The 26,971-nt window shown below is 37.2% G+C and overlaps 1 protein-coding gene across 2 annotated transcripts in view; it reads left to right on the forward strand.

Annotated features, from left to right (window-relative positions):
- The window catches only part of Olfm3 (olfactomedin 3), a 218,535-nt gene extending 204,156 nt beyond the window's left edge, over window positions 1-14,379 (forward strand). For both annotated transcript variants that reach the window (XM_055628307.1, XM_055628306.1), the window contains 2 exons: window positions 11,532-11,638; window positions 12,818-14,379. In XM_055628307.1, coding sequence (XP_055484282.1) covers window positions 11,532-11,638; window positions 12,818-13,495 — 785 coding nt within the window. In that variant the 3' untranslated portion in view covers window positions 13,496-14,379. The remainder of the gene's footprint in view (window positions 1-11,531; window positions 11,639-12,817) is intronic.
- The last annotated feature ends 12,592 nt before the right edge of the window (window positions 14,380-26,971 follow it).

The raw sequence follows: 26,971 nt of genomic DNA on the forward strand, positions 1-26,971 counted from the left end.
ATAGATAGATAGATAGATAGATAGATAGATAGATAGATAGATAGATAGATAGATAGGTTTGAGGCCACAGTTCACAAACATTGATTTACACTTGTTGAAAATGATTTTAATATAACCAGAATGACTAAGTAAACATAGAGTAATAAAATTTTCAAAATCAATTTGATTTCTTTATGTAACAGCAAATAAGCTTTTCTCAGACAAACCATTTATTAAACTGATAAGACTAGATTCTAGTCTGTAGGCTGTCGTTTTATTCAGACGACAGTGTCCTTTGCTTTACAGAGGCTTTTCAGTTTCATGAGGTCCCATTTATTGATTGTTGCTCTTAGAGCCTGTGCTGTTGGTGTTCTGTTTAGGAAGTTGTCTCCTGTGCCAATGAGTTCTAGGCTCTTCTCCACTTTTTCTTCTAACTGATTTACTGTATCTGGTTTTATGTTGAGGTCTTTGATTCACTTGGACTTTAGTTTTGTGCAGGGTGATAAATATGGATCTATTTTCATTTTTCTGCATGTAGACATCCAGTTGGATGTCTACAGCACCATTTGTTGAAGATGCTGTCTTTTTTCCATTGAATGGTTTTGGCTTCTTTGTCAAAAATCAAGTATTCATAGGTGTGTGGGTTTCTTTCTGGGTCTTCTATTCAGTTCCACTGATCCTCCTTTTTTGCTTCTATGCCAATACCATGCAGTTTTTATTACTATTGCTCTGTAATACAGCTTGAGAAAGGGGAACAGGAACTACTTGTGACATGAACTCAATGGCTGGTTCTTTGACAACCCCTCCTCCGCTCAGGGAGGAGCAGCCTTGCTAGGCCACAGAGGAGGACATTGCAGCCAGTCCTGAAGATACCTGATAAGCTAGGGTCAGATGGAAGGGGAGGAGTACCTCCCCTGTGAGTAGACTTGGAAAGGAGCAGGGAGGAGACAAGGGAGGGAGGGTGGGACTGGGAGGGCACGAGGAAGGGAGTAAGGCTGGGATACAAAGTAAATAACCTGTGATTAATATATATTAATTTATAGAATATATATTAATTTATATAATATTAATTTATATATAATACATATTATATATTAATTTATATAATACATATTATATATAAATTAAGATATATATATTATATATATATATAATATATATATATTAGCTGGCTGGCTAATCAGCTCAACTGCCATCCAGGCTAAGACCCAGGGCTCTCAATTGGGCCACACCCAAAGCTACATCATTTATGGATGGTAAATGTTTGAAAGGGCCAGTCACGGTGTTCCAAAGGTGTAAGATCTCTATGACACAGAGCAACAACTGATAACTGGGAGGAGTCTCAGTGAGTATCTAATATTGATGGTGTCGCAGAAGTCAGAGATCTCAACCAATGACTTACTGCAATGAAGTAAGGAGAGAGGAACATACTGTGAGACACGCTGTGACATAATACAGCTTCCACAATGAGATGTGTTTCATGCTTTGTTTTTGTTAGCATTGTTTGTATGTGCATGTGTTTCATGTTGGGTGGAGTTTGCAAAAGTGAGGAGTGGATCTGAGGGGAGAGGGAGATGAATGGGACTGGGGTACAACATATGACCACACCCCCAAAATCAATAAAACATTTTTTAAAAAGACATATACAGGAGGAGTATACAGTGAGAACTCACCAGAAATGCAATTATAAAAACCCATGTGCAGGGCCATGCTGTCATAACTTGTTAAAAATATAACTCTATTCAGTTTATCTTTTTTTATAATTTTTAATTTTTTTATAATTTTCAATTTTTGATTTAAATATAATTACACCATTTCTCCCTTTCCATTTCCTCCTAGGAAATGTTACCCATGCTTATTTCCTCTCAGTTTCATGGTTTCTTTTTCTCTGATTATCATTACTAAATATGTACACGTATATTCATAAATATATATTCATATAATCATAAATGAAAAAATACAACCAGCTAAGTCTATTTAGTGTTGGTTGATGTATGTGATTTCAGGACAGATCATTTGACATTGCATATCCAATTATGGCATTCATCCTAGGGAAGACAAATTTTCACTCTCTCAGCAACCATTAGTTGTCTATAGTATATATATATATATATATATATATATATATATATATATATATATATATACACACACATATAGAGAGAGAGAGACATACACACACACACACACACACACACATATACATTATATTCATGAGATTTTCTCTTCTATGTCTGTTGGTGTTTTCATTGTTCAAGTCTTGCTTAGACAGCCATGTCAATGATGTTAACATGGATGTAGCTTCCTTATTCTTTAGAAAATACCATCTCACATGTGACTTCCTGGTCATATGGCTCTTACAATCTGTTCATGATATTCTTGTGATGTTTCCTGAGCCCTAGGTGCAGGAATTTTGTTATAGATTATCCACTGGAATTGGGTACTCCATAATCAGGTGGGTTGTTTGTTTTGTTTTGTTTTGTTTTTTTATTTGAATCAAGTTGTAGTTTTCTGTAGTGGTCTCCTTATGTTGCCAAAAGAAGCTTTCTTGATGAGGAGTGAAGGCTGTGTTTATCTGTGCCTATATGGATTGGTGTTTTGAAAGCAGTAATTAAGCTGGTCTACTAAGGCAGCACTAGCAAGTTCTACAATAAAATCTATAACCTTGTTAGCTTTGGGTATTGGTTGGGTTTATGGTACCAGGCATGATTTTTCTTTTGTTGAGTAAGGTTTGCATTGAATTAGAGAGCTGCTGGTTTCCAACAAGATATGCCCATTTAGGGACACCTTACCATGCTGATCATTGTGATTCATAAATATCAGCTAGATGGGACAATTGATTGCTTCTCTCCCATTGGTATTTTGCGTACTACTTCTGACGCTATGAAAACTAGTCCCAGGGAAGAGGCTTTTGGTCATATTCAGGTCTATGTTCTTAATACTGAGGTCAAACTACATGATAGCTTTGTAATAGGAACTTACCCTCAACGTCTAAGAGGTAGCTCAAGAAAACAATAATATCCTGTACTGTTTTGAGAGGCTCTTGGACTCCCTGACCTACAGCTCAAAATGTGGGTTCTCACGCCTGGTGCTGGGCTTTCATTAGATGTGGTATAACTTTATTCAAGCTATCAGTGTGTGGGCACACATACACTCGTGTGTATTTTATGCTAATTTAGTTAATATCAATAATATGATTCCGTAAGGCTGCTGAAACAATCTTAATATTATTTATATCCTTCCCTCTCTTCTGGTATATTCTTCATGTCCTTCTGTATGCTCTCCCTCCTCATTTTTCACTTTTAAAAAATTATCACATTTGTTGCTATAGAAAATATATGGATAAATGTTATAATTCATATTATTCTCATTTTTTGAAGTTTATAGAGGTAAAGACAGAACTTGCTAAGTCAACTGTAAAATGCTGGAAGCTTAAAGCATTCAATTTCAGTCTAAGACTCATAGGATTCAAAATATTAAAATGAAGGCTATTCATGAGTTTCATTTTTTTCAGTCTGTGACCCTTTCTTTTTTCTATCAATTTCTTAGCTATGCATGGCACATAAAACCTGGAAATAATTTTTCAGCAGGCAATGTATAAATGCACTCTTTAACTTTTCAAACTTAGTGGCTATGAGGTTTTTGAACTTACTTTAACATTTTAAATCACAATGTAAATATTACATACATATGGCAAAAATAGAATGCTTAAAATTTTAAAGGGCTTGGAATAAAGAACAACAGTCTGTTTTAGTTTTTCTCACCAGAGTTTAACACATTTAAGTTTAATTTTAGGGCATTAGATTGGTTAAATTAGAAGTCTAAATAAAAACATTTATTTTCTACTTTTAAAACTCAATCATAGACATTATTTAATGAGTCCCTGCTTGTTAACTGAAAATTAATATAACATCTCCTGCTTGAGTTTCTTTTAAAAAAATAGATCTACATAGTATGTTTTTATGACAAGGCAGATAGTTATCAAAATCAGACTACTTGCATCTTTAAGACACAGTTTTTTTTCATCTTCATTTCAAAAATATTTAATAATTTTATTTTTTTAAAGATAGAGAGTTACCCTCCTATACTCTATCTACTCTCACAATTGCATGTCTTAACAATAAAACCTTTATCTTTGTCTGCTCTTTAGATAAATTTTGTGTTTCCATAATCAGAGAGCAGTTAGAGTACCATTCAAACAATTTGACTATAAGCTGATTAATTGTGGGTTAAATGTGAATATTTATAATATTACGATCATATTTATATTCTTTCCTGGAAGCTAAGTGGTGGAATTAGACATACTTTTTTTTTCCTCTCTAAATCTAGTACCATAATATCCGAGCCAGACAATGGAATTTCCTTTAATATGTATCAGGAAGCCAGATGGGATGGTTCACACCCTTAATCCCAGCACTGGGGAGAAAGAAGCATGGGAATCTCTGTGAGTTCAAGTCTAGCCTAATGTACATAGTGAATTTCAGGTCAGACTGAACTACATAGTGAGACATAGTCTCAAAATATTAAAAATTAAGTGATGCTGTTCACATATTCATATATTGCTTAGAAAGCCTCAATATCATGCTGGAGAGTTACCTCAGCAGTTAAAGATACATATTGCTCTTAAAGAGGACACAGGCTCAGCTTTCAACTCCCAATATTTCCTCACAACCATCTTTAACTCCAGTTCTCCGGGATCCAGTATCTTCTCTGGCTTCTGTGGATACACCACATGTGGTGTACATGGACACACAGGCAAATTCACAGACACGTAAAGTAGAAGTATCTTCTTTTAAAGTCTAAATCTATCTGAAAATCGAATACATTCAGCATTTAAAAATAGTTTAACTGGTATAAAAAAAATCTTCAAATGGAGCATGGTGGGAACATGATGTTTCCATGTATATGTATGTGTGTGTATTACAGATGGATAGATGGATAGATAGATAGATAGATAGATAGATAGATAGATAGATAGATAAGTGGGTAGATAGATTAGATAGGCAGATGATAGATAGATGATAGAGATAGATAGCTCACAGAGATTCCCTAATATATATATATACACAGAGACAGAGAGAGAGAGAGAGAGAGAGAGAGAGAGAAAGAGTCTGACAGACAAACAGATGAAGAAAGAGAGAGAGAGTATGTGTTTTACTGGTCTCACATCTGCTTCTGTTGAGTTTCTAACTTGAACACTGAAATATATTTTCCAGTGATTTCTTGAAATGAGGAAATCATGAAATTTGCAGGCAAATGGAGGGACCTAGAAACGAGCATCCTGAGTGAGGTATCACAAAAGGAAAAAGACACACATGGTATATACTCACTTATATAGACTGATAAGATAGGATAAACATACTGAAATCTATACACCTAAAGAAGATAAACAAGAAAGAGGACCCGGGGTATGATGATCAATCCTCACTTGGAAAGACAAATGGGATGGACATTGGACGTAAGAGCAAACAAGTAACAGGTCAGGAGCCTACCACAGAGAGCCTCTGAAAGACTCTACCTAGCAGTGTATCAAAACAGATATTAAGACTCATAACCAAAGTAGAGTGCAGGGAATAAAAAAAAAGGGGGGGTAACATGATCTGGAGAGGACAGGAGTTCCACAAGGACCAAATATATCTGGGCACAGGGGTCTTTTATGAGACTGTTTCTCCAAACAAGAACCATGTATGGATGCAACCTAGAGCCTCTGCTCAGAGGTAGCCCTTGGTAGCTCAGTATCCAAGTGGGTACCCTAATAAGGGGAACAGGGACTGTTTCTGACATGAACTCAATGGTGGGCTCTTTGAACTCTTCTCCTGCCCCCCCCCACATCCCCCAGGGAGGAGCAACCCTGCTAGGCCACAGAGGAGGACTTTGCAGCCAGTCCTGAAGACACCTTATAAACCAGTATCAGATGAAAGGGGAGGAGGTTCTCCCATATCAGTGGACTTGGAAAGGAGCAGGGAAGAGATGAGGGTGGGAGGGTGGGATTGGGAGGGAAAGAGGGAGAAGGATACAGCAGAGATACAAAGTTAAAAAACTGTAACTAATATTAAAAAAATAAAAATTAAAAAAAAGCATGTCCAGAAAAAAGAAAACTGCAGCAAATAAGCACATCAGAAAAGATCCTACATCATCTTCTTTGGATTTTTCTTCTTCAGTACAGGAGCATAGGGCCTTATTGCATTCCAGTGTCCAGCATAGTGCTAAAAAGCTCAATTCCTACTTGTAAGTAGCTTAGGTGCCTTCAAAAATTTCAGCTTCAGGGGCAGCCTCTAACATGAACTTGGTTGCCTGCTCTTTGATCACTTCGCCCTGGTGGGACGACCTGGCCAGCCCACAGAGGAAGAGGATCCAGGCAGTTCACGTTGTCCTTAACTATCCTATATCACATCACACAGAAACTTTGTTACGGTCACTTCTCTACATAATTTGAACAATTTCCCCTACTCTTTTTGTGTTACATCCTATTCTAGAAACTTTATTGAAACACTGGAATCAATTACTTTATATCTCACCCTCCTTTTTACAATGCCATCATTTTTCAGCTTAGGGAAAATATTTTTTATCTTCTATCTGTTGTTATAAAAAGTGATCATATTTTTCATTTTCAAATGGATTTTTTAATGTTTTTCTCTCACTATCCAAATGCACAATACAAAAGTGTCTAAACAGAGAAAGGGTCTTGTCTACTCTCTGGATTCTCTTTTATAACAATACTGTCTTAATCTAATTGCTGTTATTGCAATTCTTAAGCTATCTGTATTATCCACTAACTCAATTTTAAGCAATTAAACAAATTGAATATTTACATAGAGCTTGGCATTTTCTCCCTGTGAATAACAGGCAAGTCGACTGTATCATTAAGCGGTAGGAGCCTTTGCTGAGTATCCAAAATTCCATTATCCACTTTACTTTTTTCAAGGTACCGAAGACATAATTTTGAAGATGTGTTGTACTGTTTTTGGAGCCCTACATCTAAGGATGAAAATGGGATCAATTGCTCTTAACATGCTTTCAGTAGTGCCCATGCTTTCAGGTCACTAGACCACTCCAAATGCTCTCTCCACACTTTTCTGAGCCCGTATTTCACATCTTCAAGGTAACGCCTCTTCTTCTTCAGTCACCGCCTCTTCTACACGAACTGAAACATCTTAGCCTGGATCTCTCAGGACCACTCTTCATCACCCGCCTTCGAGAAATTCATTGAAACTTTTCTACAAGTAGCTCTTGGTATTCTTTTCCTTGTCTTTTGGATTTAAAACCTACTTTTATTGCTATACTTCTCCACTGTAATTTTATTGAAATCAGAAAATAGAGGAGATAAAAGCAAACATTATTCTGTCATTTTAAGCCAGAATCATTTTTCATCTTTCAGGAAAAAAAAAAAAACCCACATATATTGTTCTGCAGTTTAATTGGAGAGGGGGATTCTTTCATTCCAATCTGTGTATATTGCAAATTTTCATGGTCTCATTTATTTACTTATAAATGTTTCTGTGTGGCATCATTAAACATCGCTTCCACATATCATATAGTCATATCATCTACTCAATTAGGTCACTCAAATTACGTAAATATATCTCTAGTTCAGATTGACACTTACTTTGCACATTTATTTTCATGTGTTTATAACAAATTGAACTTCCTTATTCCAAATAGGCTTAACACAAGATAGATGACAGACAGACAGACAGATAGATGGCATGGAGTCTCATGAATCACTAGCTCAGTCTTGATAAACTGGGTTTCTGGAATCCATAAAATAATTCAGAGAAATCTATAAAATGTACAAAGATGACATCATGTAAATTTCTTTCAAAGAAATGGAAAATGATTTCAATTCAAGTATCCTGAAATACTGGGGACTATAGAATGTGTAGTTACTGTTTTAATAACAGAGTAAAATATTGTCCCATTTATCATCTTCCTAACTATGCAGCTTGGTAGCCTGCCAATTACAAATTATTCCTATGAGGAACATATATAGAGAAATATGAGCCAAAACAAGCTCCAAGCTAGATTGCTTTGTTCATGATTTGCCTTGAGCATTTCTTATTTTCACCCAAACATACAGACACCAGCAGTAATGACCTAGACATTTATCATTTTTACACTGGCAAATGAAGATAAAGAAACATGAAATAAGACTCAGAAAAAAAAATAGAGAAATAGTAGAATGAATGGAAAGGAATGTTATTTCTTTGTTGAGACCAAAGACAAGCATTTACAGGTATACTGTTTTTTAAAAATGTGTAAGGTAAATTACTTCTAAGTTCTGCTATTTTAAAATCTACATACGTTGTTTGCCCTTTGGTTTTAGCTCTGGCATTTATGAAACTTTAGCTATGCTGAAGATCTATTCTCAGTCAAAATGACTTCATATATGTATAAAATAATAATAAATATATATGTATGTATATACATATATTTTTATGAAAATAAAGTTGTTCATTATATGTTGGGTTTTTGAAACTTTCATTAAATGTTCTCTTGGAGTCTGCGGATCTGACATTTTAAGGTTTTATTCTTTGCATGTTCATGGCTGCTCTACCAAGCTCTTTTATCTGCATAGTGGGCCCTCATAATTCTATACCTTTCAGGCACTCTGTGATTGAACTTTTGTTGTTATGTTATATAAAGACATATATTTTTATTTTTTTAACTTTTATTAATTACACTTTATTCACTTTGTATTCCCCCATAAACCCCTCCCTTCTCCCTTCTAAATCCCACCTTCCGTCCCCCTTCTTCACGCATGCCCCTCCCCAAGTCCATTGATAGGGGAGGTCTCCCTCTCCTTCCTTCTGATCTTAGTTTCTCAGATCCCATGAGGAGTAGCAGCATTGTCATCTTCTGTGGCCTGGTAAAGCTGCTCCCCCCTCAGGGGAGGTGATCAAAGAGCAGGCCAATCAGTTTATGTCAGAGGCAGTCCCTCTTCCCATTACTATGTAACCCACTTGGACACTAAACTGCCATGGGCAATATCTGTGCAGGGGTTCTAGGTTATCTCCATGCATGGAACTTGGTTAGAGTATGAATCTCTGGAAAGACCCCTGTGTTCAAGTTTTTTGGTTCTGTTGCTCTCCTTGTGGAGTTCCCGTTATCTCCAGATCTTGTTATTTCCTTCCCACTTCTTATATAAGATTCCATACACTCTGCCCAACAGTTGGCCTTAAGTCTCAGCGTCTGCATTGATAGTCTGCAGGGCAGAGCTTTTCAGAGGCCTTCTGTGGCAGGTTCCTAGGTTGTTTCCTGTTTTCTTCTTCTTCTGATGTCCATCCTCTTTGCCTTTCGGGATGGGGATTGAACATTTTAGTCAGGGTCCTCTCTCTTGATTAGTTTCTTTAGATGTACATATTTAGTAGGTTTATCCTACATTATATGTCTATATAAGTGAGTATATGCCGTGTGTGTCTTTCTGCTTCTGGGATAGCTCACTCAGGATGATCCTTTCCAGTTCCCACCATTTACCTGCAAATTTCATGATTTCCTTTTTTTTTTTCATTGCTGAGTAATATTCCATGGTGTAGATGTACCACAATTTCTTTTTTTAAATTTAATTTTATTTTTTTCTTATCAGTTACATTTTATTAACTCTGTATCCCAGCCATGTCCCGCTCCCACACTCCCTCCCAATCCCTCATCTCCACCGTGCCCCTTTCCAAGTCCACTGATGGGGGGGACCTCCTCCCCATTCATCCGATCCTGTTTTATAAGGTATCTTCAGGACTGGCTGCAAAGCCCTCCTCTGTGGCCTAACAGGACTGCTACTCCCTTGGGGGGTGGGGAGGTCAAAGAGCCAGTCATTGAGTTCCTGTTAGAAATAGTCCTTGTTCCCCTCACTATGGGAAACCAATTGGTTACTGAGCTACCACAGGCTACATCTGAGCAGAGGTTCTAGGTTATATCCATACATGGTCCTTGGTTGAATGACAGTCTCTGAGAAGACCCTGTGCCCAGATATCTTTGGTCTTGTGGAGCTCCTATCCTTTCCCCATCATACTAACTCCCCTTCTTTCATATGATTCCCTGTACTCTGCCGAAGGTTTGGTCATGAGTCTTTGTATCTGCTTTGAAAACACTGCTAGTTAGCGTCTTTCAGATGCGCTCAGTAGACTCCTGTCATACGTTCAATGCACATCCCATCTGTCTTTCTAAATGAGGATTGATCATCTTACCCCATGTCCGCTCTCTTGATAATCTTTTTTTATGTGTATAAATTTCATTATGTTTGTCATATCTTATAGGTCTATATAAGTGAGTATATACCGTGTTTGTCTTTCTCCTTCTGGGATATTTCACTCATAATGATCTTTTTTAGATCCCACCATTTGCCTGCAAATTTCATGATTTCCTCCTTTTTGATTGCTGAGTAGTATTCCATTGTGTAAAAATACCACAATTTCTGTATCCATTCCTCCGTTGATGGACATCTGGGTTGTTTCCAGGTTCTGGCTATTACAAATAAAGCTGCTATAAACATGGTTGAGCAAGTATCCCTTTTGTGTACTTGAGCAAATTTTGGGTATATACTTAGCAGTGGTATAGCTGGGTCTTGAGGAAGCACTATTCCTAATTGTCTTAGAAAGCGCCAGAGAGATTTCCAGAGTGGTTGTACCAGTTTACATTCCCACCAGCAGTGGAGGAGGGTTCCCCTTTCTCCACAACTTCTCCAGCATGTGTTGTCACTTGAGTTTTTCATCTTGGCCATTCTGATGGATGTAAGGTGAAATCTCAGGGTCGTTTTGATTTGCATTTCCCTGATGGCTAATGAGGTTGAGCATTTCTTTCTATCCAAAAGAGGCTCAAGTACAAAAGAAGGACATTTGCTCGACCATGTTTGTAGAAGCTTTATTTTTAATAGCCAGAAGCTGGAAACAGCTCAAATGTCACTCAACTGAAGAATAGATGCAGAAATTAAGATATATTTAAATGGACATTTTCATTAATCAAACAAACTAAAAATCAGCTTTCAGAGTTCTGTCTAGCTTGTACAGAACATAAGAAAAGGGAAAAGATGTGGATGGCTGATAATCAAACATACAAGACTCCTAACAATCAGAGTGATGTATCTGACTCTTTTGCCTGATCTTGGGACTTTTTCCTTCTATTGGATTGACTTTTTCAGCCTGGATATGAGGACATTTGCCTTGCCTTATTGTGTCCTATTTTCTTGTGTTGTTTGGTTGCTGTCTCTTGGAAGCCTTCCCTTTACTGAAGGGAAACAGAAAGAGGGAAGGTGGAGGTAGCTGAGAAGAGTGGGGGGAAGAAAGAACTATGATTAGGCTGTGTTGTATGAGAGAATATACTTTTAATAAAAAGAATATTTTTAATTACACTTACATTTAGTGCACTGATATAACAAGCCACTGCTCCTGGTAGGTGTTAAATACATTGCAACCAACATGGCATTCATTTACTCAGAATATGTGACATTTATGTTATGGATTCACTTTGATTTATATCTCTCCCTTTGCTTTCTTCTGAGTTTGTGTATTGGACTCATTGGCTGGTGTTCAACCAACACATTTATGTTATTCTAATTTCAGCATGTGGCAAATTGATGAAAATCACAGGCCCCATCACAGTCAAGACATCTGGAACGCGATTTGGCGCTTGGATGACGGACCCTTTAGCATCTGAAAAGAATAACAGAGTATGTCGCTTCTACAAATGCTTTGGCTTATACTTAAGTTTCATTCATACTATTTTCCCCCAGGCTATTCTTTTTTTTTTTTTCTTGATCTAGGTTCTGATGTAAAGGGTATTATTTCAGGGTGTTTTTCCAACTAGCTACTGATATATCTCAGGCTGGAGCAAGTCTATTTTAGTAATATGTTCCTCTTAAAATTCTTCAGTGTAGTCTAGCCAAATTGCCATTGAATTTCATCTTATTTTGTGCTTGAAATGTAAATCCCAAGCACATAAAAATTTCTGAATATTCCATAAGAAATATAATCTTTAGAATACTAAAAAACCCTAAGCACTGAGTAGTGAACAAGCTAATTATATAAACAAATATATTGTCAGGGACAATTGTAAAAGAATTACAACTGAAACTAGGGAGGGTATTTTTACAGGTTAACAATACCTTCATTATGTAATTAAACATAGTAAGAATTGACTATAATTCTACTTATTAATGAATTAAAATTCTCAATAGTCCTATCCAAATTATACTTGTAACTAAATTAATGCAATGGTTTCACTAAAACCTACAGGATAGTCCAATGAGTAACTATTGCTAGAAGGTTCTGTGGCAACTACAAAGTAAATATAAGTTGAGCATGTTAAATTAAATAGAAATACTTTAAGGGCAAGGGAGAGGCTAACACTAAAGCCTTACAGTTGTCATTGGTCATGTTGTTACATCAGGAGAATTGCTTTGCAATAACATGTCCTGGGGCTATTGAGAAATAGGCACAGAATAGAAAGAAAATATAGAAAAAATAAAATTCAGCTGTTTTCCCCTACAAACAACCTTTTCTAAAAATTTGAAAATATCTGTGTAAGATTCCATGTTCGCACACGAATGGAGGTCAGAAGACACTGTCATTCTTGATTTCTACTATTCAGTTCCTGGGAATATAACTCAGCTTGTCAGTATTGGTAGACAGCATCTTTACCTACTGAGCCATTTTGAGGCCCTCTATACAATATCTTCTCAGGGGCCTGAAATGCTATCACACTTCAATGGGTTAGCAGTAAGAATGTTTGACATCCAAAACTTGAAACTTTGACTGTTACTATCATTATTTTGGAATTTTTGTAAAAGTACAGAATTTAATCATTTGATTTGTTTCTCTCTCTCTTTTCCCCCCACCCTTATTTTCAGGTGTGGTATATGGATAGTTACACTAACAACAAAATAGTTCGTGAATACAAGTCCATTGCAGACTTTGTCAGTGGAGCTGAATCAAGGACATACAACCTCCCTTTCAAGTGGGCAGGAACCAACCATGTTGTCTACAATGGCTCACTCTATTTTAACAAGTATCAAAGTAATATCATCATCAAGTACAGCTTTGATTTAGGGAGAGTGCTAGCCCAGAGAAGCCTGGAGTATGCTGGTTTTCACAATGTGTATCCTTACACATGGGGTGGATTCTCTGACATTGACCTAATGGCTGATGAAATCGGGCTGTGGGCTGTGTATGCAACCAACCAGAACGCAGGCAATATCGTTATCAGCCAGCTTAATCAAGATACCTTGGAGGTGATGAAGAGCTGGAGCACTGGCTATCCCAAGAGAAGTGCAGGAGAATCCTTCATGATCTGTGGGACGCTGTATGTCACCAACTCCCACTTAACTGGAGCCAAAGTGTATTACTCCTATTCCACAAAATCGTCCACATATGAGTACACAGACATACCCTTTCATAACCAATACTTTCACATATCCATGCTTGACTACAACGCAAGAGATAGAGCTCTTTATGCCTGGAACAACGGCCACCAGGTCCTATTCAATGTCACCCTGTTCCACATCATTAAGACTGAAGATGACACATAGGCAAAAGTCATTTCCTTTCTTCTATGTACCCTGCCATATACGGTAACGTCTAGAGGCCCCTGTTTGTGTTTTTTTTTTCTTTTTTCTTGATTGACTTGTCATCATTTCTCCAAAGCAAAGAATTTTATTGTATATTTGGAGTTTCAAAAAGTTTGTCTAAGTTAATGTGTTGGAAACACATCTTAATGCCTACATTTATAGGGTCTATCATGCCCTTGCCATGCAAAGTACTAAAAAGAGTTTAAGTGTCTAGAGTCATAGTTTTGCAAAAGATTAATGATATGCCTTGTATTAGAATCAGACTAATGGTGGGCTTAAATGCATGAATGTCGTCTCTTTTTAACTGTCAGGTTTTTTTTTACTGTCTCTTGCTCTACATCAAGAAATATTTTCGTAGGAATTAAGGTAAAAGGAAAGCACTCCCCCCCCATTTATTTCTACAAAAAGATTTAAAGATTTTATTTATATGGAAAATAATTCTGATCATGTTGCTGTTACCACATTCTCTGATGCGGTGCTGTGCAGTCATTTCTAAATCTCTTGCTGACATTTTCTTGGCGATTCATTTTTCTATCATTGTAACCACCATCGTACAATTGTATTCCTTCAATTCTGTGAAAGTAATATTTTTTATAAAGCGAACTAAAATTTAATCTCAGTGATTATTCAAGTCAGTTTTTGAAGTGTGGCTGAGAAAGATCTTCTTGGCTTACCCCTTCACATAAGCACTATAAACTTAAAAAAATATCAAAACAGGTATCCTATACCTAATCTTTGTTTTATCCCAAGTTTATTCAGCCGTTGTATCTGAATTTAATATAGTGATGCCCTGTTTCCTAGAACTATCCCACATAATTTTTTTGTATAATATGTAGGTGTGTTATAAAGACTGGATTTGATTTATTTATTCTTTTATTATTAGAAGCATTATCGAAATATATCTATATAAATTAGTATTTTAACATATTTTACATACAACTTTCAATAATGTCATTACTTATACTTATATAATATAAAGCACATGGAGATTGTTAAGGAAAGAACATTTATGTGATATTTTCTATATTTAAATTTTGAATCCTGCAGAGATATTGGCTTGTACAAAAGAAAATGATGAAAAGAACTGTGAGTTGTCTTTGGTTTCAAATGTATGAATAACCAAATCAGGAAATGAAATGAGAATGCAATCCCTTGATGCCTTGCCTCACTGTACGTGCAAAACTAAAGAAACTAAAAATAAAAACTTTGAAACATTTAGGTCACTAATTCCACAGAACACATAATTTAAAAATACTGAACATGTCAATGAGTTTAGGAGTCATATTCCTATGTTAAAAAGAACTCTCCTAAGGCAGCTTTGTGGACACAAAGAGGGGTGTGTTCTAAATTTAAAATGTATGTATATATTCCAAAATATATAAATTTTGTTTCGTACGTATACAATACCATATTGAAAAACAAGCATATGGTAATAATGCAGACACAGCACTCTATAAAAATACTGATATTTAGAGTAATTCATTTGAAATTCTGCAAGTGAAAAGTCATTTTCGGATATTATCCCATCAAAATTGGAAACTGATTACTTTAATCTTGAAACTCAAGGTTGAATGAGTATCTCTTTTTTTTTTTTTTTTTTTTTTTTTTTTTGTCAAAGAAAGTTAAGCATGATCTAATGGGAACCCTGCATCTTTTTGTAATGGTATCGCCTCTTCCCAAAAGTTCACGTAAATTTCAGTCTACAATAGTTGGAAAATTTAGGAGATTCATTTGTCATAATACATACGTCACAAAAGCGAGCAGTTCACACTTTGTACAGCAATTTGTATAAGGTTAAAAAAATCATATCATTTTCAGAAACCAATAAATTTTTAGGAATACAGACTCTAATAGAAACACTTTTTGTCCTTAAGACATGATATGTGGAATCACACACATTCATAATATGGATGATCATGGCTTATCTGTGAGGTGTGCATCTTGTACAGAGCCTTGTTGTTTTCTGTGTATGGTTTCATCACCCTATCCAATTTATAGTGTATGTGCTGCTAGAGCAAGCTAAGATTATATTGTCACTAGAAGTGGGGTAACATGAGCTTAAAAATATGACTTGCATTAAACATTTACAGTTTATGAGCATTTTCTGAATAAATTATGTTCAGTTTTGTGCCTGAAATAAATAAGAACTTAATCACTGTTTCCTTTTTAATCTTCAGCAAATAAAGTAATTTTATGAGGAAAATAATGAGTATTTTAAAATCATCCATAGAATCTAAGCAGTGAAGAAGTCTAAACTTAAAAACCTTCATCCGAAGTCAACTATGTAACTGGTATTTTCTAAATTAATCAGATCATTAAAGTACTTCCATATAATTCAAATAATATGTCTGTGGCTGGGTTGTGTTGGTGTGTTATTTGTATTTATAGAACTTGAATCACAAAGCTTATTACTTGTATCTAAATTTATATCTACACATTCAGAAAATGGCTAATCTAGTACATTAACATTGTCTAGAAATAAAAGAGAAAAAAATCACAGATGCAGTTTATGCAGAGAAAATGAGTGATTAGTCATGTTTTATCACAAATCCAGAAGCCAAATTGCTATCTCCATTGTAGTCTCATTTGTTTATAATTGACACATTCGTGGTGAGGAAGACTTCAGAAAAGATTAACTTCTTATTGATATTTACCCTTAATTAAAAAGAATCACAACCATGTCTTCATGTCCGAAAGTCTCTGCCAAATTTCTGAGTAGTACTTTTATGGAGTGATTACTCCTGAAATATAACCATATAAAATTACAAATTCTTACTATCAAAATAAACAGATTTTTTTCTTAGTGAATTAATTTTACATGTACTAATTTCGAGAAAAGCTTTTGATTTTAAAGTACCACTAATTCTTAGCTCTCAGATCAACTATTGTTTGTTTTTAAAATGTTATATAAGAATACATTTCAGAGAAAATTTTTTAAAAAATATACCTTCAAGTTAAAGCAATTATGGAAAATATAGTCATTGCAGAGTTTCAAAAGGCCAAGTCTTACAGAAATAGTATACTTTTAAAAGCAGAATCAAAACTGGCATCTTGCTAAAGAAGTATAATCATATATCCTTTATCACACCTACAAATTGAGTTTCTGTGACATTTTAAAGCAATACTTAGTGTTAAAGTCAACTTCTCCATCACTCTATACATAGACCATAAGAAAGGCTATATAGTGGGGTGATCTACCTAACACTGCAAGTGGGGCACTTCATTATGAAGGCATGTGAACTGAGAAAGGTATAGACACCTTATAATTGAATGCTTTTCAATTAAAGACATGAGGACAGGAGCTCTACAAGGAGAGCAACAGAAACAAAAAATCTGGGCACAGGGGTCTTTGCTGAGACTGATACTCCAACCAAGGACCATTCATGGATATAACCTAGAACCCCTGCACAGATGTAGCACATGGCAGCTCAGTGTCCAAGTGGATTCCCTAGTATGGGGAAAAGGGACTGTCTCTGACATGAACTCAGTAGCGGGCATTTTGACCACCCCCCCACCAAGAGGGGAACAGCCTTACCAGGCTACAGAGGAGGACAATGCAGCCAGCCCTGATGAGACCTGATAAGCTAGGGTCAGATGGAAGGGGAGGAGGACCTCCCTTATCAGTGGACTTGGAGAGAGGCATGGGAGGAGGTATGGGAAGGAGGGTGTGATTGATAGGGAATAAGGGAGGGGGCTACAGCTGGGATACAAAGTGAATAAAAAAATTTTTAAAAAGACATGAGACAATTTTTTAAAAGACATGAGGAGTTCTCAAGGCTATCTCAGTACTATGAAAAGTTTGTGGTTAAAATATGCATACACATAGAGTTGAACATTAAATACTGTTCCCTGCTTCAATCTCCTTTATCAAATTCATCAAGAATCTGTACATTAAGTACTGACTACCTGTGGTCATTCTTCAGCTTTGAAGCATGTCTGATTAAAAAAAAAAAACAAAAACCTACTTGTATTATTGTCATTGAATTATTTTCTTCAGAAAAGCTCAAGATTAATTTTTTCCCCTTTAAAAACTAGACAGTGATTTTTGTTGTAATAGGGTTAAGTGCAACTATGTTTCTGTTATTCAGTATATGAGACAGATTCTCACCAAATTTGGTGACCCAAGAATTTCTATTACACACCCTGTCCTACATTTATTTGAGAATATCCTCTTGCAATTCCAGTGCTGCCTTTTGGCAGCAGGGTTAGACTCTGACTAGAATTGAACAGATGCAGCGAGCTTGGTCAGATTTAAATACAAATTCATTTTCTGAAATTAGCTGCCGAAGCAACAGAACCAGCAAAATGAAGTTTGAACATTTGGATTAGAAGCTATTTTCATTGACAAGTGTTTCATTGAAAAGAGAATTTTCAGAAAGCTTTGAAAAGAAATAACATGCTTGATGTTCACCGTACCTGTATGAATTTTAAAAAATAAACTAAAAACTAACAGTACAATATAAACAAAACAGATTATTGAAGCTAGTTATGTTTGCACTTTCTCTCCCTAAGGACTTGAAAGGATATGTCTATTAGCTTTAAATCCAATATAAATAAAAAATAAGTATTTCTTTCTTTTTTCTTTGTGTAAAATATTATTATTATTATTAATTACAATTTATTCATTTTGTATCCCGGCTGTAGCCCCCCCCCCATCTTCTCCCAGTCTCATCCACTGCCCATTCTATCTGACTCTAGCCTATCAGGTCTCCTCAGGGCTGCCTGCATCATCTTCCTCTGTGCCTGGCAAGGCTCCACTAGCAGGGAGAGGTGATCAAACAGCTGTTCACTGATGTCATCAGAGGCATCCCCTGCTCCCCTTACTAGGGAAAACATTTGGAAACTGAGCAGCCTATGGGCTTCATCTGAGCAGGGGGTCTAGGTCCTTTCCATGCATGGTCCTTGGTTGGAGTATCGGTCTTTGCCGGGGCCCCTGGGTCCAGGTTTCTTGGCACTGTTGGTCTCTTTGTAGAGCACCTGTCCCCTCCAGGTCTTTCTATTTTCCCCTTCTTTTATAAGGGCTCTGGCTATCTATCCAAAGTTTGACTACAAGTCTCAGTATCTTCTTCTTTACCCTGCTGGGTAGGGTCTTTCAAAGGTCCTCTATGTCCTCTATGGAAGACTCCTGTCCTGTTCCCTGTATTCTCCTACTTCCAATGTCTATCTTGTTTGCCCTTCTGAATGAGGTTCAGCCTCCACCCAGCGTCCTCCTTGTTATTTACCTTCTTTTGGACTATAGATTTTACTATGTTTATCCTTTATTATATAACTAATGTCCACTTATAAGTGAGTATATACCATATGTGTCTTTCTGCTTCCAGGTTTTCTCACTCAGGATGATCTTTCTAGCTGCATCCATTTGGCTGCAAAGTTTTGGAGATAGAGTTCCACCAAATAGAAAAAAAAAAAAAAAGCCTAGAACTTGTGATTCCTTGGCCTTAGCTGAGTACTAGAGAAAAATACTATTCATATATTCTCTTTCTCTGTATCTATTAAATCCTTTGGAAGTTATTCCTTAGTATGTCAAGTTTATATTGAAAATTTTTAATTTTATAGAAAGATAAAATATAGTCATGTCACTGTGATAATTTTAGATATTTATTCTTTTTTTATTAATTTTTTTATATTAATCACAGGTTACTTACTTTGTATCCCAGCTGTAGCTCCCTCCCTCATTCCCTCCTAATCCCACCCTCCCTCTGTCATCTCCTCCCTGCCCCTTCCCAAGTCCACTGTTGGGAGAGATACTCCTCCCCTTCCATCTGATCCTAGATTATCAGGTATCTTCAGGAATGGCTGCCATGTCCTCCTCTGTGGCCTAGGAAGACTGTTTCTCCCTCGAGGGGGGGCGGGGAGTGAGTAAAGAATCCAGTTGTTGAGTTCATGTCAGAAATAGTTCCTCTTCCCCTTACTAGGGAAACCCACTTGGTTACTGAGCTACCATGTGCTACATCTGAGCAGGAGTTCTAGGTTATATCCTTATATGGTCCTTGGTTGGAGAAACAGTCTCATAGAGAGCCCCCAAGCCCTGATATATTTTGTCCTTGTGGAGCTCTTGTCCTCTCTAGGTCATACTACTCTAAGCAATTACCTTTAAGTTTGTTTGCTTCACCTACTACTCAAATCTTATCTAGTCAACCCTCTGGGAGATGTGTCTTTTGTCAGTTTTACTCATCTCTTTGGCTAAAATTGCCTCTAAAATGAATTTATGGATTGCTAGCAAGCCAAATAAGCCACTATATGCCAACCCATTGGAAAAGAAAAAAAAAACAAAACAGATGCACTCTTCTCTTCAAATCTCATTTCAAGATGGACATTTTATCCTCTAAATAAGCTCTTAGTCATATCTTAACACTCATTCAAAATGTCTTATTTTTGAGAAGTATACAAATGTCACTTTTATTATTCCTATACTATCAATATTTAAAATTTCGCTACCAACTCCCTTCTGACACCCTCATCAGCTTTATATCATTTTCTCTGTTTTTACTATAACCTATGGAATCTGATTAGAGTTACCACTGTGCACATGAGTGCAGGACTCCATCCACAGAGCATGGACAACTTACCATGGGCCATATCACTGAAAAAAATGTAATCCTCTAAGACCTATACTATTAGTTTCTATATTGCCAAAATTATCACGTTACTGGGACTGGAGAGCTAGCTCAGCAAGCAACATGATTGTCATACAAGTTTGGGACCTTTTAATCCCTACAATACTAAACATTTCAGGTTATGTTGACACATTCTTATGAATCCACTGCTAGGGAGACTAAGAAGGGCAAGATTCTTAGGTATCCCTGCGAAGAAAGTTTAGAAGAAATTTTAGCATGTCCCAATCTAGTGAAAAGCACTATACCAACTCCTGCCACTATGAATGATGCTCCTTGTAGACAGGAGCCTGTCAGTGCTGTCCTCTGGAAGACGCTACCCCGCAGTGCCCCAGAACAGATGCTGAGACTCACAGTTAAACATTGGGCAATGCATAAAAAGTTTTGTGAAAAGTGGGTGGAAAGAAAAAAGCTGGAGGTTAACAGGAACTTCACAAGACCAGCAGAGCCAACTAGCCAGGGCCCAGAGGGGCTTCCTGAGACTGAAGCATCAACCAAGGACCATGTATGAACTGGACCTACACCCTGTACAAAGATGTAGCATATGGGCAGCTTAGGTCTCATGTGGATCCTCTAGGAAAGGAAGTGGGGACTGAATCACACATGGACTCACTTGCCAGTTTATTGATCACTTTTCCCTGGTGTGACGGCCTTGCTAGGCCACAGGGGAAGAGGACATGCTCAGTTCTGATGCAACGTGATGAGATGTGCTGGGTGGAAAAGCAAGCTCCCTTTTTGTGAAAAAAGGGGTGGGGAGGGAAGGTGGAACTGGGAGGAGAAGAGGAATGGGTCTACAACAAGAATGTAAAGTGAATTAAAAAATAAAAAAAAAAAAAACAACAATGTTCACTAGTCAGTCAATCAGTCTAAATCAGTCTAAAATGGTGACAGCAGTGAAGGGCATTCCTTCATAGCCTATAAGAAACTATTCCAAAAGTTAGAATACTTATTTAAAAATTAAGTTTAATGGCATGTCTTTGATAACATTTCTTATCTTCTGTAAATAAAGGCATTTGATGTTATCGGTAGTCTTCAAAAGCCATCCTTTTCAGCTTGAGTTTGTAAGAAATTCTTGGGAATCGGTCATGAAAGGATAGGTGAACATAATTTCCCAGAGATAATAAAGCACACATACTCCTCCCACCTCCAGTGAAAGCCACTTTATTCTTACATACCTTTTTAAGCTTTTATTCTCAAGAAGCTCTTTGTTGTTTAAAACAACATATGGAAACCACTTAACTATAAGGTCCCCAAGGTTTCTCTCAGCTCTAACTTTCAAGCACTGTGTATTTCTAAAAGATCAATAAAGACTGTGCATGAACTGGGATTCAAATGCTTGTATAGCTCAGACTAAAGGGAAAACACCAGAAGAAAGAGAAAAATGAAAGGGAAAGTTCGCTTACACACTTTCCAAAAGTTTCCAATCAATTCTTTTATTTTTATTTTTATTTTACAATTTATTCATTATATACCCTGACTGTAGCCCCCTCCCTCAGCTCCTCTCAGTCCCACCCTCCCTCTTTCCTGGTTTCCCTTCAACTCATATAAGATTTCTAATCAATTTCTAAGAAGTAAACTATATTTGAAAAAGGCAAACATTTCAAATTATTCTCTGATTGAACCAAAATCTACATGTAGACTCTCTCCCCACTAACACAGAAACTTAAGGTTCCTTTTGGGTATCCATGGTTAAGAATACTTGTTGCTCTGGCAGTGTACAAAGGTTTAATTCTTTTTTAAATTTTATTTATATATTTATTTATTACAATTTATTCATTTTGTATCCCTGCTGCAGCCCCCTTCCTTGTCTCCTTCCAGTCCCAGCCACCCTCCCTCTAGTCCCGCTATACCCTTTCCCTAGTCCCCTGATAAGGGAGGACTTCCTCCCCTTCTATCTGACCCTAGCTTATCAGATCTCATCGAGGCTGGCTGCATCTTCTTCTTCTGTGGCCTGGAGAGGCTGCACCCCACAGGGGGAGGTGATCAAAGGGCCAGCCACTGAGTTCATGTCAGAGAGAGCTCCTGCTCCCCTTACTAGGAGGTCTAGGTCCTCTCTTTGCATGGTCCTTACTTGGGAGTATCAGTCTCTGTTGGCCCCCTGGGCCCAGGTATTTTGGCTCTGTCGTTCTCCTTGTGGAGTTCCTACCCCCTCCAGTTCCCCATTCAGAAGGGACAGAATAGACATCGGAAGTAGAAGAAGACAAAGAACAAGAGAGGAACCTTCCACAGAGCACCTCTGAAAGACTCTACTCATTGGGGTATCAAAGGAGATACTGAGGTAAACTTTGGGCAGAGTGCCGGGAATCCTTATGGAAGAAGAGGGAGATAGAAAGTCCTGGAGGGGAGGAAGATTTACTTCGTAGCTCCCATGAGGCAGTTCACAAATGGCTCTGATTAGAGTTCCAAGGAATCAATCCGCGTCTGATTCCCATTGACACCAGGAACACACCTGATACACATACTCACATAGAGGCAAAACATTCATGAACATACAATAATAAATAAAATTTTCCACTTTAAACTGCATTTGTGAACTCAAGAGGAAGACAATGCAGCCAGTCCTGATGAGACCTGATAGGCTAAGGTCAGATGGAAAGAGAGGAGGACCTCTCCCATCAATGAACTTGGGGAAGGACATAAAAGAAGAGGGAGGGAGGGTAGGATTAGAAAAGGACAAGGGAAGGGGCTACAGCTGGGATACAAAGTGAATAAATTGTAGTAAATAAATAATAGGAAAAGAAAATTCATTTACATCTCCATCTTCAGATATTCTGTCTATTGAAGTGGTGCCTCATACAAATGCTCAGGGAAGTTAAAGACAGCATTATCTATCCATGAAATGATGTTTCTTGTACCAGATGCCCTAGGGGATAAATTTCTAATCTCCTTAGGAGTTTATGCAGCTCTTTAGCATCCTCAACACATATAAAATCAGGCTTCCTTATCCCCTAAAGATCCTTTTCACCCATGCCATACCATTCACACTTTTATGTATTTGGTCACATGGTACTTATGTTCTAAAAAGAAAAGCTTTGGTTTTGCTATTTGCAGGGACCTTTCCTAATTATCCCCTTAGCTTTATAATTTTCTCCCCCTTTGTGGCTGTGCCATCACATGACCGTGGACAAACCATATTTTATCCAAAGTATCACCATTCAAATGTAACATTAAACAGCAGCCAGACAAACATACAAGAAAAAATGGGTTTTGTCTCTGCAGGAGTCTATAGTGATTTTGGTGAAATGACTTCAGGAGACGACCAGTTCACATAATCATAAAACAAACAAACAAACACAAAATCCTTGCCCTTTCCCTATCTAGTTCAAATTATTTTCATTCCAAATTAATATGGGCTACTGTGTTAGCCCAAAGTCTATCAGAGGTGGCTAATGATGCTATAAAATCTTGTGAAGTAAAGTGCATGTTTGGACTGATATTTTGCAATGTCAGCTCACACTGGGTACGTTGATCTGAAGAAATAATGCAATTTTTTTTTGATATATAAACCAAGAAAAGAGGTCTCCTTTACAGAATCTCCAAATAGAATCAGAGTTTTTGTATCAGGAAGTTTGAAGCAGATATCTCTGTTTGGAGATCTAACTAACTTTTCCACAGCTTTCTTGAACCTGAATTTGAAAAATACCAGTGAAAATTTCCTGGAACATGAATAGCTCAGTGTCTTCAAAGTAAGGAGGGTTCCCAAAATTTGTTAGATAAGAATAATCAAATAAGAAAGGAAGAAACATGGAATGGCAAAGTAAAGCTTTCAAACTAAAATTTTCAAACAGGAAGCTCCAGTCACTATACACAGTTGGCAGCTAGCTATTGGTAGAATCTATTCTTATTTATAGGAGTGGTCAGAAACTGTCAATAGTTACCCAGTAACACAAATTTTAATTTATTATGAAAAAGAATATGGAATTAAACTTTTCTGAGTTTTTTAAATTAAATTTAATTTTTTTATTATTAGTTACATTTTATCAACTCTGTATCCCAGCTGTATCCTGCCCCCTTATTCCCTCCCAATCCTACCCTCCCTCCCTCATCTCCTCCCTGACCCTTTCCAAGTCCACTGATTGGGGAGGACCTCCTTCCCTTTCATCTGACCCTGTTTTATCAGGTATCTTCAGGACGGGCTGCAAAGTTCTCCTCTGTGGCCTAACAGGACTGCTCCTCCCTTGGGGGGTGGGGAGGTCAAAGAGCCTGCCATTGAGTTTCTGTCAGAAATAGTCCCTGTTTCCCTTACTATGGGAAACCAGTTGGTTACTGAGCTACCACAGGCTACATCCGAGCAGAGGTTCTAGGTTTCAAAGTTGCTGGTGAGTGACTATGTGTGCCAAGAATTTTACTAGATCAAGATGTAACCACTACACACCAGTAAGAAACTTCTCTTTCTTATTGTTTTCAACCTAACATTTAGACTTATTTTATTAACTGGCCACTTTGACAAAAACAAACAAACAAACAAAACAAACAAACAAAAAACATCCAAACAGATTTGCCAGTGGGACTCAGCTCCATATCATTGAATCTGACTATTTTGGATAATTTACATACTGCTAAACAATAAGGCTAAGTACTATATTCTATCATGGATCACAGCTGTCTTACATTTTTATGTTTCCATAACGTAGAATTTTCCCTCCCAAATATCTGTGGAATGACTCAGTATATAAATGAAGGCATGAGGTAGTTCATTGTTGACAAAATATAATTATATTAAATTCCTAATGTTTATTTTGCCCTTTAGCTTTGAAATTGCTTTGAATACTCTAGATTTATGTCCCTAGCAAGTTTAAATATTTATACCATGGTGATCTATAGCAAAGTAAAAAAAAAGGGGGGGGGGGCAAATCTTAAATCTGCAGTGGTGACATAGTCAAATAGCTGAGTTCTTTTACCTGGGAAAAGATAACAATGGGACATTATGTTTATCATAATGGTTCTGACAAATACTGCCACCCCTTGACTATTGTTGATCCCAATAGCCACAACATTAAGCTAGTGACAGAGGGCAGCAAAAAACATCTATTTTCACTTCTGTTGTCCTCAGAATTATTTCCTTTACTCGGATAGCAGAGATTAGTGTTTTCAAAACCCTGGCTGAACTTTTTCTCCCTTCCCATAATTGTGTCTGTGGAGCCATAACAAGAGAATGAACCACTGAGAGACAAAACTTGCCTCCCCTCTAATCAGAACTAACATGAGTATTTCCCGTCATTTCTTTTTTTTTCCCCCCCTTGTCAAAATTTTACTGCTCTACTTTTATCGCCAGGCTGTTTAGCCCTTCTGTTCTTATGGCTAGCAGGCAATTGGAAATTCCTTATTTTTCCCTGAGAGAGATAAAGATTCACAATATAGAGTCAGCATTTCCCTAAAAATCATGCACATCTGTTGCGGTAATAAGTAACTCTCCTTTAGTATATTCCCCGGGCAGCCCGTGAGCAGTGCCTACACCCACTGCTGGATCCAGGAAAATAAAACAAATGCCCTGCAGGAGCTATGGGATGATGGAAAGTAACAGGGTATGGTTGGATAAAGTGCAGAAAGTCTACAGTGTTGAATACAGCATTGGCATTGAGGCTGATTAAGTGAGATGTATTGGGCCATTTGCTCACAATCCTCCTCCATTTCAGTGCTGTTTTCCCTAAATGCCACAGACATGCCATAGCTTTCAAAGAACATAGGAATAGTGAGGTCCTGCAGGTTATCTTCTGTCCTAAATGCTATGTTCCCTTTATTGACTTGAATTATTAAGCCATATAAAGTCTTCAGTATATGTTGATGTTTGTGAGGGTTTTTTTTTTTTCTATTGCTTGAGTCCCAGAACCACAGAAGTTATAAAATCCCATTTTACCCACAACTTAGAGACAGCCAAGGGGTCAGATCATAGAATGTAACCCTCAGGAGATCCTTGGTGAGTTGGAGTCCACAGGAGGAAGAGAGAAATGCCTTTCCCTTTCTGATCCTTAACAAGTGTTGAGATGGTTTCATTTATAGAATACAATCTGTAAACTAGCTGGTACCAAATCCCTCAGTTGTCAAAACCTACCAGTCTACTTGAATGACATACAGGGTTTTTTTTCAAGGTATAATAAGTAACCAAAACAAACAAACAAAAACAAAATTCACAAGTCTTAAACAGGTGTTTAATCAAAACTATTAAAAAACAGTTATGTTTTATAATAAGGATGATTTGGGGGACATCTATTTAAAAATACTGTGGTAAATATCCATCACTACTCTCAAATGACAAGAATCAAGATGGGATCCTGGTTGCTAAAAAATATTTTTTCTCTATTCTTCTCTGTGCCTCATGTTGAAAGAAGGCAGGAATACTCTGCATGTCACTGGCAAGGATGTTCGGCTTTGTCTTCCGAGGTTTCACAAGCTGAGGACATTATCCTAATGCCCTATAGATTAGAGTTCCTCTTCTAGACTTCTTATCCTTCAAGAAAGCCCTTTGCAAGACAAAACTGTCCATCTGCGTGTCCTATTCTCCTACCATTTCTTAGGGTTTCTCACTACTGAGCCTCACTCTGTACAGTACGAGATCTTAAATATAATTTGCTAGAGAGGTGTTTGGCAGACATTTTGCTTATTGTTTTAGACAATGAAAAGAAACGATGGAGGACAGCAAGAGAATAGGACCTCTAAACAAACATGAGCAAAGCTCATATGGACTCAAAGAGAATGAAGCAGCATGCACAGGGCTTGCACACATGTCTACCACGCTGTGTGTGTGTGTGTGTGTGTGTGTGTGTATTATTATGTCTTCCAGTTTAGTGTTTTTATGGGATTCCTGTGTGTGAGAAATAGTGGG

Source organism: Psammomys obesus, unplaced genomic scaffold (assembly GCF_907164565.1).
Source record: "Psammomys obesus unplaced genomic scaffold, mPsaObe1.curated_primary_1811, whole genome shotgun sequence".
Taxonomy (NCBI): domain Eukaryota; kingdom Metazoa; phylum Chordata; class Mammalia; order Rodentia; family Muridae; genus Psammomys; species Psammomys obesus.